Below are 19194 nucleotides of genomic sequence, written 5' to 3' on the forward strand. Positions count from 1 at the left end.
GAGATGCATCATACCCTCACTGAGCACTTTATAAGGAACATCTATAAACCTGCTTGTTCATGCAGTTATCCAATCAGCCAATCATGCACCAGCAGTTATAAAATCCTGCAGATCCAGGTGAGGAGCTTCATGATTGCTGGTCTGAGTGTTTCTCAAACTGCTGATCTCCTGGATTTTCATTTTTTGGGGGGTTTTTATTCAGAAGGGAGCAACAACAAAAACATCCAGTGAGCAGCAGCTCACTGAGGAACTACACAGTGTTAGTGTGCTGTTCCTAATAAAGTGCTCACTGTGTGTATACTGCTAAGGCTTTACTTAGAGTGTATGTTGTTTTACCACTTAAACCTCATCATTGTGGGAGTGAAGCAGGACTTTACTCTTAAGTTCATCTGTGCTCAGTGAAGCTGTGTGAGATCAATGTTATAAGTTCTAACCATCTTCCCTGTAGGTGACTCTCTACAGCTACAACTGGTCTGTAGACCTAGGCGCCTCTCTGAATCGTGAGCTTGTCCGCCTTGTGAAGTGGCAGAATGCGAGGGCTCATGTTGTCCACTGCCTGCTCAACCAGAAGATGGGCCTCTTCCACCACTACTGCTTCTCTGATGCACCTCTCCATGAGATGGACTCCAAGCAGGTAAAAACACTGACATAGTTCATAATAGGATGTAATATGTCAGAACTTCAGCATGGTGTAACACTGAACAATCACTCTTTAATCCTCTGACAGCGATGGTCTCATCTGCTTTTATATCCAACCATTTACCATAAGTCATAAGATCTAAGTGAAAACTATGGTGGCCCTGAGAGTTCAATGCACTGCAACTCAAAACACATGCAAACAGACAAATCAAAAACATCTTCCGAAAACATCTTAATCAGTTTGACAGCACACGAGCTTCAAATACTCACACAACGCAAGTGTTTCCAGAGGACACTAAAAATTGATGAACCCGGCAGGGACGCACTTGCATGGATGTATTATAATACATGTTTGTACATCACAGCATGAATATATATGTACAGTTAGGCCCAGAAATATTTGGACAGTGACACAAGTTTTGTTATTTTAGCTGTTTACGAAAATATATTCAGGATACAATTATATAATCAATATGGGCTTAAAGTGCAGACTCTCAGCTGTAATTTGAGAGTATTCACATCCAAATTGGAGTGTTGTTTCTTCTCTTGCGATGATGTGATGATGATGAAGGAATCTCTGCTGACACCGGCTCAGTTGTATATAAAAAGGTTTATTACAAAAAGGCACAGCATCGTTGAACAAGCATCAAAAACAGCCTGTGAGAGGACCCAAGGCCAAAAAAGGATCTCCCCCCGTTTGTCCCAAACTCATACAATTTATAGGCTGAATATTCCCTTGACACCTCTTAGCCAAATCCTAACAGCCTATAGAAGAGTGAAACCAACATTTATGTCCATACATGGTCATTCTCTGGGTACAGATAGATGATAACATAAAACTTGCCACGTTGCACAAAGGTTCATGTTGAGCAATGCAAGGATGTGGAAGCCAGGAGAGGTGCTCCCCCTCTTCAGGCCCCCTGCCTTTACTCCTAGAGTATCCTCCATAACATTTCCATCCTGTACTCATATCTCAGCCAAGATACCACAGGAGCAAGGGTTTAGGAATTACAGCTCTTTAATACGTAGCCACCTCTTTTTCAAGGGACCAAAAGTAATCGGACAATTGACTCAGAAGGCTGCAAAAAAAAAATAACAAGGCTGCATGGGCTCTTCCCTCGTTAACCTGTCATCAATTAGGCAGTTAAAAGGTCTGGAGTTGATTCCAGAGGTGGCGTTTGCATTTGGAAGCTGTTGCTGTGAACACACAACATGCAGTCAAAGGAGCTCTCAATGGAGGTGAAACAGTTCATCCTGAGGCTGAAAAAAAGAAGAAATCCATCAGAGAGATAGCAGAAATGTTAGGAGTGGCCAAATCAACAGTTTGGTACATTCTGAGAAAAAAGAGTGCACTGGTGAGCTTGGGAACTCAAAAAGGCCTGGACGTCCACGGAAGACAACAGTGGTGGATGATCGCAGAAACCTTTCCATGGTAAAGAAAAACCCCTTCACAACATCCACTCAAGTGAAGAACACTCTCCAGGAAGTAGGTGTATCAGTATCTAAGTCTACCATAAAGAGAAGACTTCATGACAGTAAATACAAAGGATTCACCACAAGGTGCAAACCATTAATCAGCCTCAAAAATAGAAAGGCCAAAAAACACCTGGAGAAGCCAGCCCAGTTCTGGAACTGCATTCTTTGGACAGATGAGACTAAGATCAACCTGTACCAGAATGATGGGAAGAAGAAAGTTTGGAGAAGAATTGGAACAGCTCATGATCCAAAACACACCACATCTTCTGCAAAACATGGTGGAGGCAGTGCGATGGCATGGGCATGCATGGCTTCCAATGGCACTGGGTCACTTGTGTTTATTGATGATGTGACAAAAGACAGAAGCAGCCGGATGAATTCTGAAGTGTATAGGGATTTACTTTCTGCTCAGATTCAGCCAAATGCAGCAGAGTTGATTGGACGGCGCTTCACAGTACAGATGGACAATGATCCAAAACATACTGCAAAAGCAAACCAGGAGTTTTTTAAAGCAAAGAAGTGGAATATTCTGCAATGGCCGAGTCAATCACCAGATCTCAACCCAATTGAGCATGTATTTCACTTGCTCAAGACAAAACTTAAGGCAGAAAGACCCACAAACAAGCAACAACTGAAGACAGCTGCAGTAAAGGCCTGGCAAAGCATCACAAAGGAGGAAACCCAGCGTTTGGTGATGTCCATGGGTTCCAGACTTCAGGCAGTCATTGCCTGCAAAGGATTCTCAACAAAATATCGAAAAGTAACATTTTACTTAGGGTTATTTTATTTGTCCAATTACTTTTGAGCCCCTGAAATGAGGAGCGTTTGTATAAAAATAGCTACAATTCCTACATGTTTAATCATATATTTTTGTTCAACCCCTTGAATTAAACCTTAAAGTTTGTACTTCAGTTCTGTTGTAGTTGTTTCATTTCAAATCCAGTGTGGTGGCATGCAGAGCCCAAATCATGAAGATTGTGTCACTGTCCAAATATTTCTGGGCCTAACTGTATATGTGAGTTTATTTACCCTCCTGCTGTAAACAGACAACCTTGCTCAGACTGCAGTTCTTCATCCAGATGAGACTTCATAAAAACTGAATCAGGTCCAGGTGAAAAAAGTTTTCCAATCAGCAGTAGAAGAGATGCTGGAGGGCGGAGGTGTCAGTGTCACTGCAGCTCCATCACAGATTGTTGCTGCTTTATTTATGCCTGATTTCTCTCTTCAGTATCTCAGCAGAACTGCTGGACCTCCTGTATTAAATGTGGGGCTGTGGATCAATAGGTGACCGATGATATGAACAGCATAACAAAAACAAGATTCGTCTGTGACGCATATGACTAAGCATTTCTATTCTTCTTGATTATTACCCCTGTATTTTTCTGCCTTCTTCTGTTGTCCTGATCAAACCCTGGAAATGAACCCTGTCATGTATTTTTCAGAATGAAACATTTAACTCCCTCAATGCAATTTAGCCCTTGTCACTTTCCATTTATCCTTCTGGATTATTTATGATCAGCTCTGGTGTAGAAGTCTGGATAAGAAACTTTGAACACTCTGTAGTTTTTTTTTAAGTGTGCTGCCTGATACAAAACAGTTTTCTAAGCATATTTAACATTCCCCGTCCCCCTCCACCCTGATATCATGAGTCAGCTGTCAAATCAACCTCACTGTTACAGGGGAGTGAGAGGGCAGGGGTGCACAAAGACTCCATTTCTAACTTCAAGTCCAGTGATTTATTTTTTACTTTATGACATGATTACAAAACAAGTGAAGACAAGGGTAACAATTCTGAGACGGGGACAGGGACCAGATCCGGCCAACCAAGGGGCAAGCCCAGAGGCCAGGTGGCTGAGTGGTGGAGAGGGAGGCCAGGCTGTAGTTCTTTTTTTTGTTTGTTTTGTTTTTTTCCGTGTTTTTTTCTTCCTCCTTTTCAGGAAGGGGTTTGCTCAACCTGGTTGGTTGATTGTGGTGGGGGGTGAGAGTTTTGGTGGGCAACCCTCAGATCTAGGGAAGACGTTTTGCACATCCTAACAACACAACACTCCCCTGTTGTTATTTGGGTGGAACCCACGCAGCACCAGCATCCAATCCCTGTGTAACACCTAGTATAATAATTTGAATTTCAATAGCCACTGGTCAGAAGCTGGAGAGTACTTATAATACAGTATATATAAGATTTGTACTAAGGGCAGTTTGTGTTTGTCCAGTTTTGGAACAGGCTGTGAAAATGTATGTAGAGAAAGCACATGAGTAACAGTCTTTAGCAGCTGCAGTTGCAGTAAACTAACAATGTTCCCATTTTCCCCATCACCATTAACATTCATTTGAAGTAAAAGGTCATTGTTTAAGGAAGTAATCAGCCCCCACGGTTTCTAAAAGTCCATTGAACAAGCTGGTAGAGACAAACTGCTGCGAGATAAAACTTCCTGTTAACACATACCACATCAGTTCAGATGTGTAATCTATAAAATGATTTTTCACTGACACAGTCTTTGCAGTTGTATCAAAAGTAGCTGTGTTCTGAGTTGTGTGCAGAGATGCACTTCACATTGTTTAATTTAACCTATAGTAACTAGATCAATGATAGCATTGTTAGGAAAGGAGGGACTGACCCTCACAGTGCTGCAAGAGCTCTGCTATGATCTGCAGGATGCACTGAGCATGTACGTACATGGTCGATGGTGAATGTTGGGAAATGATGAATTAGAAGCAGAGTGAATTAACCAACCAGTGAGCCCAGAAATCTCCATGAATAATCTGTGTCCAGTTGTTTGTAGTAATTTGAAGAAATAAAAACTTGTTGGTAACACGCAGCTCTCATCTCATCTGATGTGATCAGGGCCAAGTGGAAGGTCTCTGTGTGGACATCTGCAAGAACGCCTGTGATTTAATGTATGTGCAACAGTGGCAGATGATGACACGATGCTCATTACTGCACGAATTAGTGTTTAATCAAGTAGCCGCTAGTTTAAAGAATAACATCCAGAATGAGTGGGGGTTTTATGGTTAATAGAGGCCCAGCAGAGCATTTTTGCCCCTGGGGCCCCCTAGCAGTTGAATGTGGTCATGGTGATGTGGACATGCAGCATGCAGTGCAGTTGAGTTTAATTGAAAAAAGGTTAAAAATACAGAAAAATGTCACACACTGTGTTTTCCTACATTGTTTTGTGTAACAGGCGGAAGCAGGGATTTATTAGAGCAGCACTTTACAGCAGAGAAAGACACCAAATGCCCTTTCAGCCCGACCCCTCCAGCAAATTACAAAACAAGCTCAAAGAATAGAAAGAAGCAAACTTTTGCTTTCCCTCCAACGGCCCACTCTTCATCACAGCATCACTAATGAGTGCGGACAGAAGGCAGAGTCAGAGCAGCAGAAAATTTGCCTGAACAGAGCTTCATCTGTCAAGGTCCTGATGAGAAGCAGAGGGAGCACCAGTGCACAGTTTGACCCTCCAGCCTGTGGGCATGGTGCACTCTGCCACACTGGGGCATCTGGTCCCTGAGCTGCTTCACTGAACAAACTCGCCCAAAAGTTCCTCTCAACAGCAACCAGGGAACACCAACACTTCTCTTGACATTCAAGTATCTAGTAATAATGCCAATCAACACTAATGTGCACTGCTATGAATATACAATGTATAAACCTCTCCTCTCTACCGTACCTCCACTGGACCACCTTAGTCCTGTGGTCATAGCCACAGGTCATGGCAGTTACTCAGCGTGGGACCCGTAGCATATAAGTGTTAAAGCTGACCGTGCAGACACAAATGCTTTAACCAGCACAGGCTGAGCACATACAGAGCAATCACAAAGTATCAGACCCTTCACTCTTTCACATGTTGTTATTTTGCAGCCTCATGCTAAAATCATTATGATTCATTTTTCCTCATCAGTCTTCACACAATCCATGAGGACAAAGTGAGAACTGAAGTTTAGGCAAATTTAGTAAAAGGGAAAAATCTTAAATATCACATTGACATAAGTATTCAGACCCTTTACTCAGGACCTCGATGAAGCGGTGATCACAGCCTCCAGTCTTCTTGGGTGTCTGCCTGATAGCCGTTTACATCTGGGTTTGTGGGTTCTCTGGTTCCCTGCCGTTCTCTGCAGATCCTCTTAGACTCTGTCAGGCTGATGGGAACCGTCAAGAACATTCACAGAGTTGTCTCTAAACCACTCCTGTGTTGTCTTGGCTGTGTTCTTAGAGTCATTGTCCTGTTGGAAGAGGAACCTTTAGACCCAGTCTGAGGTCCTGAGCTCTGGACCAGGTTTTCATTTAGGACCTCTCTGTACCTTGCTCCATTAAGCTTCCCCTCAGTCCTTACCAGTCTGCCTGTAAGCACATGGGCCAGCTTTTATAGTATTTTTTCAGCAGTTTTTATTAAGTCATTCCAATGATTCTTTCTTTCACTTTATCTCCATCTTTGCAGAACCCCAACCCATTCCTAGGCCCCTCCACGGAGCCTGATGCGTTGCTGCGTAGTGCGGTTCCTCCTCTGCCCAGTAAAGAGCAGGGCAGGCTGGGCAGCTCTGGCCGGAGTCTTGCTCCACTCCACTTCCCCTCTGAGCTGCTTCCCTTTGATGAGGCCCTGAGGGACATCTGCACCATCCGACCATTGATAGAGGGGGACGCGGTGGCCCGACATGGCGGGCAGCTCTTGGACATCAAAGCTGCTGAACGAAGAGGTTAATCCTGCTTCTACCACAACTAATACTAATACTAATGATGATGATGATAATAATAGAGTTTCTGTCCAGTGATGCAGTCAGAGGAGGAGTGGTAATGACTTTGAATTTGTGCTGACAGAACTGGAGAAGCAGATGAAGATAGAGAACCTGTTTGTGACTTGGCAGCAGAGGTCAGCACAGTCTAACATGCCCATCTCAGTAAGTCCTGACAAAAACATTTCATATATTTATATACACTATTGTAATAGTTGAAAGAAATATTCATTCTGCAGGGAAAGTGGACAGAATCAGATATTTCTTCTCCTCATATAGAGTGAGTCAGCTTCAACAGTTAAAATGACAGTAATAGCCGACATAACGTTTGTCATTTGTCTGACATCATCATCACTGTGATAGAAATCTAAGCAGCCTCAGTCAGAACAGTTGTTTCACTTCAGTGCATCATAGTTCATGGGTAAGGATGGAGACAGTGTTGAGGAGAGGGACACTGGGCCCTCAGCTACAGTTTCTTCATTTTTACTGTGACTGGAAACATGAAAAGACTGGCTGCGATACCAACACAGTCTCAACTCTTGCTCTTCTTGAACCTTTCTGGTTATAGTTATGAAACCTACAGTCTCTTCTAAGAGTTTTGCTATAAAAACTTTACATCATATTTCAAGCAAAGTCTAGTTTGTCAAAGTTGAGTGAGGATGACACCCACCAGTCCCAACCACTAAAGTGGGTCTGAAAGCTAAACACTGTTGGTACTTACTGTATGTAACAGCACCATGTGTGATGATGAATATCAGGCTCAATTACAACTATACATACATCAGCATCAGTGGTATTAAAACAGACCTGCTGTATATGAACAGTGACCTCAGATAACCTCTGTTGTGATCAAACTGACTGGACTTTGCAGTTATTCTTTCCTCAAGTGTTAGTGAAGTTTAACATGGTGTTGGACAGATTATAAACATGATTTCAACAATCTTACAACAAATTGGATGAGAAGAGGGTGCCAGACTTGATTATCAATTCCTATAGTGTGACAGCAACCTAATATCAACAATAGCTAATGGGCACCAGCAGGACCTGGGGATGGTGCCTCTCACTGCTCTGTGGTTTTGAGGAACTACAATTACAGTTCACTACACAAGGAAATCATTTAGTAATGCTGTGTTTCAAAATGGGGAATATCTGGCCTAATTAAAAAGGTTTCTGTCTGCCACACTGACATCTCGGCAGAGGTCACATGCTAGCATCGTGCTTAAGTGTATCCTCTGCAGTATCATCATCTTATCTTATTGTGACAATAACCATGGGTGTGTGAACAGGGGGTAGACTTGGAGACCCTGAAGCAGTCGTCCAGGCTGGTCCACTACTGTGCCACCCCTCTCCTCTTTGACCCTGTCTTCCGGAAGCAGATCCAAGAGGAGCAGATTGTTCAGCCTCCAGTGAAGGTATGTTCACTCTGACTGACACTCTGCTCTACACTGTTGTGGTCCTGCTTGGTACTCGAGCTGAGCATGGCCGACCCATCAACCGGATATGGACATACCCTGCACTGTTTGCTCTTGTTGTTGTAGGGAGAAACTATACAAAATAAAAACCCAGTGACAGATGGTGTGACATCATCATTACCTTGCTATGTGGTGCAGTGGAAAAACAGCCATGCTAGCATTGCTCAACTTCCTCATGGCTGTTCACAGCAGGATATTTCATGGCCTTCACACACAGCTGCCTGACTACATCCACAGTTAACGTCCCCTGTAGGAGGAAGCCTCAGCAATGAGACAAAGACTTTGAGCATGACACATATGTTTTCCAGGACACAACCAAGATACTCCAAGAGGACAACAGGCAGCCTTCTTGTTGTGTGGTGAAAACTCCAACATAGTCAAAGGAGTCAAAAGGTTGTTCAGTTGTTTGTAGTCTCTCAGCTTTGGTCACTGTGCCCCACACAGAGCTCAAAGGGTCATGAGGACGAATCACATTAGGACACTAACATATTTGATGTCAGCTAACGGTTTGTGTGTTTAAGTGGTGTGTTCTGTTCTGTAAATGTTAATGAAACTGCGATACTTGTGTGTGACAGAAACGGCATCGCTCCAGTGACTCCACAGCATCAGGACGGGACCGAAGCTACAGCACTGACTCAGCAGATATGCTGCCCAGCCGCCTGAAGGAAGAACCCTGGCTGCTTGAGATTTCCAGCACCTTCCTCCAGCAGTACGTCCAGTACCTGCAGAGCATGGGCTTCATCCTGGTCCAGGTCCGGCCTCAGTCTCCAGCTCGCAGGTCTGTCTGTGAGAAAGTGTTATTTTCATATTTTGTCTACTTGACCACTGCCTCTGTTTGCTGGTGTTTGGAACATGTTAGGATGATTTTGTAGACTTGAACGCATATGACAGGATACTGCTGTAAACTGTGAAGCAGGACACGTCCTGCACATCCAGTCCTATTGACAGATGATAAATTAGATACACTTAAACTCAAGTCCTAAACTGTTTTCATCCAATACAACAGCCCCAGCCTTTGGAAAGATCTGATTCCTTTAGTAAATCAATGACACTGTATGTTAAAGAGCGTCAGTGTTTTTCCTCATGTATCTGATCATTCCATTTCTGCCTCTCTACCAGTCCCTTAGTCTCCTCTCTTCCTCCATTGTAGCAGCATTCATCCATTAGTCATCACATGTGTTTTGACCCTCCTCTGACCTCTGACCTCCTGGCATTGCTGCCCCATGGCTGATGGTTGGGGCATATGCCTGTCCTGCCTGCCAGTCACTTTCTAGGCTCAGACCATGTGACTCATTCTGAATTGTGTCTTATGGCTTGGGTATGTGCTGGTCCATCAGCCCCTGGGCTTAGACTGCTCTGCTTTGACCAGACCCCAACTGACTCCACCCCCCGCTCTCTTACAGCATCGCCCGGGCCCGTGCGGCCATGCTGAGCTCGATGTCATCAGAAGCCAGGATGTCTTTTTCTTATGTAAAGCAGAAGAGTGAGGATAGCCCTAAGGTTAGTGGTCACCTTAGAGATGCAGAGATCTTCAGCCGGGCCGTGCTGTTGAAATGAATACAATTACAAGAAAATGTCTAATTTTCAAAACTAAGTCCATGGATCCAGCTGTTCCCCAAAGACTTTCCTTCATTCCTCCTAATGATTTTTATTTTTTTTTCATTTTAATTTATTCCCTGAGCCACATTCAATTTGTGAATATATTTGTAGAGGCTAAACAGTAGTAAAGGTAGGAACAGTGAGGTTAAACAGTACTGTATACATGATCTAAGAAACAACCTGCACTGCCTGCAGAAGGAATATCTAAAGAGGGACTAAAGTGCTGTGATATGGATGAGGTGAGGCAGACCATATAGACTGAAGGCAGTGCTGTGAGTCAAAGTGCTAACTCAGTATAAACCGGGCACTAAGAGTTGTGTAACTGCACTAAACAGTAGCAGCAGGAATTGTCCTGTCAGACAGTTTATATTTAATGATGTTTAATGATTTATTGATGCACAGATGATAAGTCACAGAACCCACTTTTGAACTGGAACCAGTACTGCATTTATAGGAACCTGGAGATGTTTGAAGTTCATTTTTATTATCTGCACTTTAAGAGAACATAGCCAAGCAGAAAATACGTCATGTGTGCAGCCTCTCCTCTGTCTTTAAATCTTCTGCTCATCATTTGGTGTCTGCATGACGACAAACTTTTACATCCAACTGTGTACTGTAACCTGGAGGGCAGAGTCACAGCACAGAACATCAGTAGCATGACTTAAATTACCTACAAACAGCTCTACTACACCAACAGGTTGTAAGATTTTTCTGTGAATGAACCTTGCAGACAACAGCATCTTGCACCACTGCATATCACCTCCAGAGGGCGTTGCCAGGTGGGATCGTCCTCATGGAACTGGCTTTTCAGGTGAGATTAGGATGATGAAGGGCACTCATCACTATGCTCATTAACTTACTGTGTTTGTTAACACCACAAAGGTCTTTTTCCCCATGATACATAAGTGTTGCTCTGTAGGCAAACGTGATACAGTTCATGTTTGAATTTGAGTGTCAGTAAAGTAGGTCTGCTTCCACTATGCATCTTCTGGCCTATAAAGTCAAGAATGACAATTTGTTCCCTGGTTTCTGTTTATTTATTTATTTTTAATTAGCTTTTGACCTGTTTGTTGTGCTTGTGTGGATGGATTAATCTTAATTTCCATTAATGGCTGTTTCAAAGGTCTTAAAATATCACCTGTCTCCCTGAAACCTGTAGCTCTGATAAACAGTAAACTTACTCCCTGTGTTTTACGTACTGGTCATAATGATTTTTTTCGTTAATAACCATGTGTCTCCCCCTCCTGCCAGGGCTGTTACTTCTGTGTGAAGCAGTATGCACTGGAGTGTTCCCGCATTCCCATGGGCCAGACAGTCAACTCTCAGGTAAATTTTGGCTCTGCTGGGTGATACACACACAGCTGTTCATATTTTTCTCTGGGGTTTTGTATGGACTGAAAGGATAAAGCTTGAGCAGGTTTCTACAGTTTGGTGCTAAAATACACCTCAACTCTTCAATATGGGGAGAACTATAATTAGAACTATAAACTAATACCATTAAATGTCTGTCAGGGTATAATGTGTGTTTACCATGAGGTCTAAGTGCAGACCAGCTGGAGACCATTAGTGATTCAGATACTGCAGACAGTTTAATCCAGAGTTGGTCTGTGACAGAAGCTGGTCAGGATGTTTGATGTGAAGAGGTGAAAATGTCTCTGCATCACCCGCCCATTGTGCAACTCTTTAGAATAGTAATGCTGTAAGTACGTGTCACTGTAGTAGTACTTTTATTGTGCTGCAGTGCACAATAAAACACTGCATCTTCAGTTCAGTTAAAATGAGCAATCTAGGCCTCCAGAATTCTAAATCAGATTCAGATATTTTAAGCCTCTGTGTCGGTGACCGTCGTGCGTCCCATTCTCATGAGGGAATTTCTTAAAATTTGGTCCAATTGTTCATTTGGACTCAAAGATGAACTGAGTGAATTTTCTTGGTTGAAGGTCAAAGATCACTGTGACAACAGAAAACACATTTTTGGCCACAACTTACAAATTCATGCTAATTAACTACAGCTGGACTGGTAATTCTATACAGGACTCATGAGCCCTGGTGATCTGATGTTTCCTGTCGAATACTGAGTCATAATGGACCAGTGTGTGTATAGAGGTGTGAGTGGTTATTCTGTAGCAGTCTGGTGTCACTGTGCTGCTGCCTTCAGATGGCTGCAGGGATTTAAGAATGTGAAAATCACTTATTAATTAACAGATTTACTGATGTCTCTGCTCTAACTACAGTGAAAGTTCATTTTTGATGCATAATTTAAATCCATGATTTAAACACAGGAGTGTTTAATTACATTAGTTAAATTACATTTTAGGCATTATTCAGTTATTTCTGCACATTTGCTGCAACGGTTTTGTTTGCCCTTCACAAAGCCAGGTTCAGGGTCAAGAAAACAGGACCATAGTACTGCTTGTTCTGGGTAGTGTGCTGCCGTGAAAATAGTGCCCTTGGTGCTCCACTGAGTCTTTGGAGTAGCCGGACAGTACAGTAAATAAACTACAGTGTTCATGTTGATGAGGGAACCAAAGCAACAGTGTGACTCACTGATGTGGTTTTAATAGTTTTTGGAAACAGTGGAGCTCAGAGGAATAATTCTGTTGAACACAGAGCTTACAATGACAATAAAGGCTTTCTAATTGTAATAAGATGTATCAGGCTTTGATACTCACACAGTACTTGTCAGTAGGAGACGTTCATTGTTGGTTCAGGTCTTTTCATGTGGTTTATTTATTGACAAAGAGAAAAATACTGATCTAGCATACATGTAGATATGAATACATGTCTTTAGCAGCACGATTCTGTTGACTGAACACTTGTTGTCAGTGATAAGCACAGCGTGAGACTGTGATTTCAGCACACATACCTACTGTTTCTCAGGTCCCCAGGGTTCAGCTGATGGACTTGTCTTCCTCTTTCTCTTCCTCCCTCATTCTTTCACACTTGCGCATATTAAAGCCCAACTGAGGCCATGCTGGTCAGGACTGCTTTGCATGACTTTCAATGTTCAGATGTTTCTTAGCATTTTTTTGCCCTTACCATTTCTTACCATGGTTCAGTACGTACAGGCTCATCATTCAGTAGAGCAAAGAGAAGAAAGTTACATTAACTGTAAATGTAGATGACAAAATCAGTTCTTATTCACAACTTAAACATTAGAGTGATCAAACCATATGATCAATAAAAAAAAAGAAAATTGAATATACAGTGCCAAGAAAAAGTAAGTGAACCCTATGGAATTACCTCCATGTATGTATAAATATTTTCTTTAAATATGATCAGATCTTCATCCAAGTTACAATTATGAACAAACACAATCTATTTAACTAATAACGAACAAATCATTATTTTGTTCTTGTGCATATTGAAAATATCATTCAAACTGTCACAGTGGAGGTTGGAATAAATATGTGAATTGGGTTAGGGTTATCAAACCTGGAGTCCAGTCAATAAAACAAGACTGGAGGTATGGGTTAGAGACACTTTGGCCAAAAATAGAATATTTAGAGTTTGCCGTTCACAAGAGAGTATCTGCTGATGTGAACCATGGATCACAAAAAAAAGCTCTCAGAAGACTTGTGATCGAGCTGAAAGGGTCACAGAGTTTAGATCCTCATCAGTCCACAGTCAGACAAACTGTATATAGATGGAGATGATTTAGTTCTGTGACTACTCTCCCTTGAAGTGGACATCCAGCTAGGATGACTCCAAAAACTCAACACAGATGCTTAACATAACATTAACAAAGAAGCTCAGAGTAACAGCTGAAGGCTTAAAGGAATCGCTGGAGGTGGTTACCATCTCTGTTCATGAGTCTACCACACACACATCATGGAGCATGGTGTCCTGCCACAGACACAATGGAGGAAGCTGTTGCTCTCCAAAAAAACATTGTTGCACCCCTGAAGTTTATCAAAGAGCAGCTTTCCAAATTCCAAAGGGTTCCCATACTTTTTCTTGCCAATGTATGTCATCAGTATGTCTGTAATTGTTACAACAACGGACTCTGACTCTCATTTTTCTAAAATAAAAAATGAAAGTTGTCCATTAAAGGTGCTTTATGTGCTGTTAGGATTAACAGCAGTTTACAACAGCTTCAGCCATCGTTGGTGTTTAAAAGACGAGAGGTAGCGTACGTCCGCTGAGCAGCTACGTCTTCTTCCTTTCATGTTGGACTGAGTGCAGATAGACACCACGGTCACTCACTATCACCAATAGCAAAAACTTAAATATAACACATTTATTGGACAGTTATCAGACCTTTTTTTCTTACTGTTTCTGCCCCATGATGAGATAACATACAGTAACCTCACTTTTATTCCTACTGCCTGGAAAGCTGAACATCTTGCCTCTGCGTAAAGCAGATAGAAATAGTTATCATCCATTTTCAAAGCTATCTTGTACGGCAAAACACTAACCAACTTCCATTCATTTACATTATTATATAGGTACCCACGTTTTAAAATAGATGGAATCACTAGAAGCTAAAATAGATGGAATCACTCCTGTGCACTGAGCTATGCCCAAAAAAAGCCAAAAAAAAGTTTGCACCCCCCCACCCCACAATTTTCATTATTTACTAATTAAAATGGAAGCAACAAATAAAGGATCAATGTTGAATTTTAATGACTCTTGGCTACATGAATCCTATTTATTCAACTTACTTTCACTCCATATTTCTCCCCTCATCCACGCCCGCCCCCCAGTTCTAGAAGCAGTGGGCTAATTGAACAGTAATAATTTGGTTCTCCCTACACTGAAGAAAATTGTGTTCCCAACCAAAAGTCCTTAACCGGTGGTTCTGGGGTAAAACAGCTGATAGAGACCACTACAGACATGGTAAGCCTTTACTGGAAGTATTGTAAGAGCATCTGTCAGTGTCCACATGTGTTTCTACATCTGCAACTCAAACACAGCTCAACGATAATGATTATACTTTTATTATTCATTCTTTTGGTCTGAACCACTGACTTCACTTACATACACTTCATATTGTCTGGCCTTCATGTTAATCTAGTGAGTTAAGTCACAGTGATGAAGAATATCTGCTCAGTCACTTCACTGCCGAGTTTCTATTTAACTTCTATCCATAAAATGAACAGGTAATTTGGTGTGTGGTGAAGTAGAATAATAGACAGAATAACAGGAACAATAGTTGATCTGCAGCTGAAACATAAACACATATAGTTTATTTGAACATTTGAACAAAGGAATGGTGCTGTATTTTTCTAATGAGGAGAATCTTGAGAACCAGGCAGCGTCAAAGCACAGCACGAAGCAGGCTGCTTTCCTGCAGGGCCTCAGGCATGAGTCAATACAGTTGGTAAAAATGTATTGACCATGTTGACTCATTTATTTATGCTACACAGTTGTCACTATTGTTACTATTAATTTGACTGTGATATATATTTTTTAAAATAATCCAGCTATCATGACAATGAATAACATTTATGTATGTGAAAAGACATCTGAAATATTTCTAGTATTTCTGACATAAATATATATTATCACTTTCTGTAACTTCCTGGTGCTGGGGGAATTTTTTTTAGTTTTCAGTTCAGATGCTTTTAAAATTCGACCACCTGTGAGGATGAGATCTTGTTGCTCTCCAATAGTGACTCTTCATCTGGAAAGAAAATAGCTCTAATACTAGTACTTTAACTGTTCAGGATGTTATTCACACGATATCACTCTTCAGACTTCATCGCCTTCTCCAGTCCATACTTATTCATGCTGTGCATTCCCAGAGATGTTTTTTTTTTTAAAAAGTGTACTGTGCAAGAGAAAAAGCTACAGAGCTGCCTGATCTCTGAGCAGGTGAAGTCATATATATGTAAGGAACAGCAACATACAGTATATTTATATATTATATATCCATGTGTCGATATGTGGACTGGAGGAGCTGGGGATTGAACCGCTGACCTTCCAATTAATGGGTGACCTGTTCTACCTCCAGAGCCACAGCCACAGAAATGTAATTGATGTATGTGGTTCAATTGTTCCCATGTTGATTCTTTACTTAAATCATCATCTGAACTGTGTTGGATGCAACTGTGTTTCATCACAGGGTAAGAAAGGTCCAGACTTGGAACTCTCTCTCACCTGGACATCTCTGATGTATCACTGACAGTGTAAACTATTACAGGAGAAGCCTGATATCTGCCTGGTGAAACCAGCATTTATATGATATATTAAATGAAAATCTGTGGCAAACTCAGTTTCACTTCAATGGAGCTGCTCCACAGAAGGGAATTGGTTTGAAGACAGTTAGGGTTAATTTGGGGCGGATCCCCACTTCCTGATATTCAAATCCCACAACTCGGTCTCCTTCAGCATCTCAGCGTTCAGCTGCCAAACTTATGTGTCCAAACATCTGCTTTCAGACACTGACCAGGCACATGACGATTGTCGGGTCCTTTTCTTGGACTGAGAGAAGGGCAGTGTGCTGGTAACTTCATTAAAGATTCAGAATCTTCTGATGTGGCATTGTGACAGTACTGTAGCCTTAATAACCTGAATGTTTCTCTGAGCTGTTCCACAGATGTAAAAATGACATGTAAAAAATTCAGCAACGACTGATCGAAGCAGCTAGTTTGAAATAAGAATGCTCCTGCGTGACTAGCATATTAGCATTTTTTACTTTAGTAACATACACTGTACATACAATATGTACATAAAACATACAGAACACACCAGCAAAACTTACTAGTATACAAACGTCCATAGTAGTTCACCTGTTACACCCAGGACAGAACATGTTGGTTTTCTTTTTGGCGCCCATGCTAACAGGTTAGGGCGTCTCAAAGCCTGGGTGTAGCGCTCAAGCCTCACAGCCGCTGAGCATCATCTAGAGATTCAGCATCTCACTGGCTCCCAGCAGAAACGGACAGAGAAAATCATACCAGCAACATGACATAAACACCTTCCACTATAGTTTCAATGTCTAGACTGAATCTGAATGACATGAAGAAATATAAATATAATATGCAGACAGTGTCCTGGACATCAGCTATGTGAGAATGTCAAAGTTCAAAGTATCATTATGCACATACAAAAATACACACAGCACGAACACTCACAGACAGCAACAGGCAGTAAGAGTTTGAGCTAGAGGTGAACACAAACCAAAGAAGCCTTGTTATTTCCACCAGCTCCCTCATTTTATTTCCATCTAATAGAAATGTCTATAAATTCCTGGGCTCTGGACCATCAGATCATCTCCATCAGAAAAGTTAGAATAATTTAAACTGTTACTTTGATATATATGTGAGGGTCATTTCTAATTGCAGTTACTGTTTATCTGTTGTCCTCATGTCCAAGTCAGAACCAGTGTTGAAGTGGGTTCTGATTGGATCCACTGTTACTTTGACTTTCTGACCCTCCGTTAACACAATATCAACGCTGCTGTGTGACATGAGAAACAGTATGGACAAGTTCAGCCATTAAATACTGCTCCTTCATTAACAGCACTAACAACAGCTGAGCTTCTCCTGTTCTGAGTGTCAGACTCTGAAAACGCTCAATGATGAGAAAATATTGACTGTTGAAATGTAGTAGCTCAAGAACAGAAGAGTCATAAGGTCAGTACATTTCTATTCTGTTAACAATATATAACATTAGCCACAATAAACTACTGGTGAACCATCACATCTGAGTCAAATCTGAGCCACATCTGGGCCAAAACCAGTCTCCCAAACGACATTACATGGATTCATGCAGCATGTCAAACAGTATTCATGTGTTGTAAAAAAAGGCCAAATCATATTTTATGATAAACATTAGAGTCACACATCCATCAGCTGACATGTAGCATTGTCAATATATTACTAGGTTTTTTTCTAATAAAAGCCAACCACTGGCTGCACATTAAAATGCATTTATAATGAAACATAAACTATAGGAAGCAGTGGGGCTCCTGCTGTGACGATGCACAGGTAAAACAAGGTGAGGGTATGGTCCACAACTCAATGAAAGTATGAAATATGTACAGGCATTGTAAATGTGTGTGTATGCAATGTTTGTCTCATTGGATTTGTGCAGATGGAAAAGGTTTGACTCCTGTAGGATTTCTTGAGTCCTCTTTCTCATCCGTCTGTGTGTCTGTATGTCTGCCTAGTCCCACCCCATGTCATCTCTCCATCAGGGCAGCCTCCTCACCAAACCTCGTTGCAAGCCGTTTCCAGATGCCACCCCAGTATCTGACTGTGCGGTATGTCCCAGCCATTCTCAAGGGAGGGGTGTCTCATTCCAATCAGGCGTCAACCCTCCCTGCCGCTCTGCTTGCTGCCATCAGTCCTGGTCTCTTCCTTTCTAAACCTACATGCCTATCTTTTTGTCTCTTTGGGAATGAATGGGTTTCAGTGTTTAATGAAGTCTGCTTTCAAACCTGTGGGAGCTGCAGTATCAAGTATCAGGTCTGGTTGGATGTAGGGTCTCAAAGACTGGTTTTACTTTCACAATGGTCAGGTAATAAAGAATGTCATCAGTTTTTTTGAAGTTCAAGGTTCAAGGCCTGAGTCAAGCTCCCCTTTGATTACCTTTTCCTCCTTGACTTTCAACAGGCTGTCCATCTCCGTGCTTGCGGGTTTGGGTGTCATGGGTGTCTCAGCTTGTGATTTTCTTAGTGTCAATGCAACCACTGTTGTCCCCTCTGCCCTTTCTTTGACAGTCTGACACTGTTTCCTCTTGCATCTTAGCAGGGGGGTAAGTGGAGCGAGGACTTTCCTCCCCGCCCTTGGTTTTCCCTGCACTGAATTGATTCAAATCCTAATGAAGTGATAGAGATCATTCTATGTTAATGACTGATGCGGTGTTCCCCAGGGTTCAGTCATAGGGCCTCTTCTCTACATCCCTAGATTAAGCAAAAGTACTGAGTGAGAGCAAGTCAGTGATTGGATGTACTAAAAGGAGGACAGAGGCCAGTAACCTTAAATTCTGAAGCTACCTGAAGACACTGAGGTCATCTGTGCAATGTGAAGGGAGCTACCACCTCTGATTGCAAACATACATACTGGGGATAGTTCATGTAAAACAGATTTCACCAACTGTTTCACATCAGGAAAAAAATAGATACATGTGGTTTTCAGGCATTTCATATGTAACCAGCTGTGCATGTGAAATATAATATGTAACATTATTTATAATGTATGTCATATTACATAACTTGGACTAATGGCCTCTGTATTTCTAAAATCCGTGAAGACAATCTACCTCTTACCACCTTAAAAATGTGGTAAGAGTCTCAGAATTTATTTTTAGAGGTGTCAGATAGTTTTAGACAGTT

The 19194-nt window shown here is 41.8% G+C and overlaps 1 protein-coding gene across 1 annotated transcript in view; it reads left to right on the forward strand.

The window, feature by feature from the left end:
* szt2 (SZT2 subunit of KICSTOR complex) overlaps window positions 1-19194 on the forward strand; it is a 113997-nt gene that overhangs the window by 85162 nt on the left and 9641 nt on the right. Inside the window, exons 60-68 of the mRNA XM_087170198.1 lie at window positions 449-634; window positions 6549-6804; window positions 6926-7005; window positions 8127-8252; window positions 8888-9090; window positions 9716-9812; window positions 10642-10722; window positions 11163-11237; window positions 18055-18120. Of these exons, the coding sequence (XP_087026324.1) occupies window positions 449-634; window positions 6549-6804; window positions 6926-7005; window positions 8127-8252; window positions 8888-9090; window positions 9716-9812; window positions 10642-10722; window positions 11163-11237; window positions 18055-18120 (1170 nt within the window). The remainder of the gene's footprint in view (window positions 1-448; window positions 635-6548; window positions 6805-6925; window positions 7006-8126; window positions 8253-8887; window positions 9091-9715; window positions 9813-10641; window positions 10723-11162; window positions 11238-18054; window positions 18121-19194) is intronic.

The sequence above is a fragment of the Seriola lalandi genome, unplaced genomic scaffold (genome assembly GCF_002814215.2).
Source record: "Seriola lalandi dorsalis isolate HSWRI2012SDOR001 ecotype SW California unplaced genomic scaffold, Sedor1 jcf7180002054933, whole genome shotgun sequence".
In the NCBI taxonomy this organism is placed as follows: Eukaryota; Metazoa; Chordata; class Actinopteri; order Carangiformes; family Carangidae; genus Seriola; species Seriola lalandi.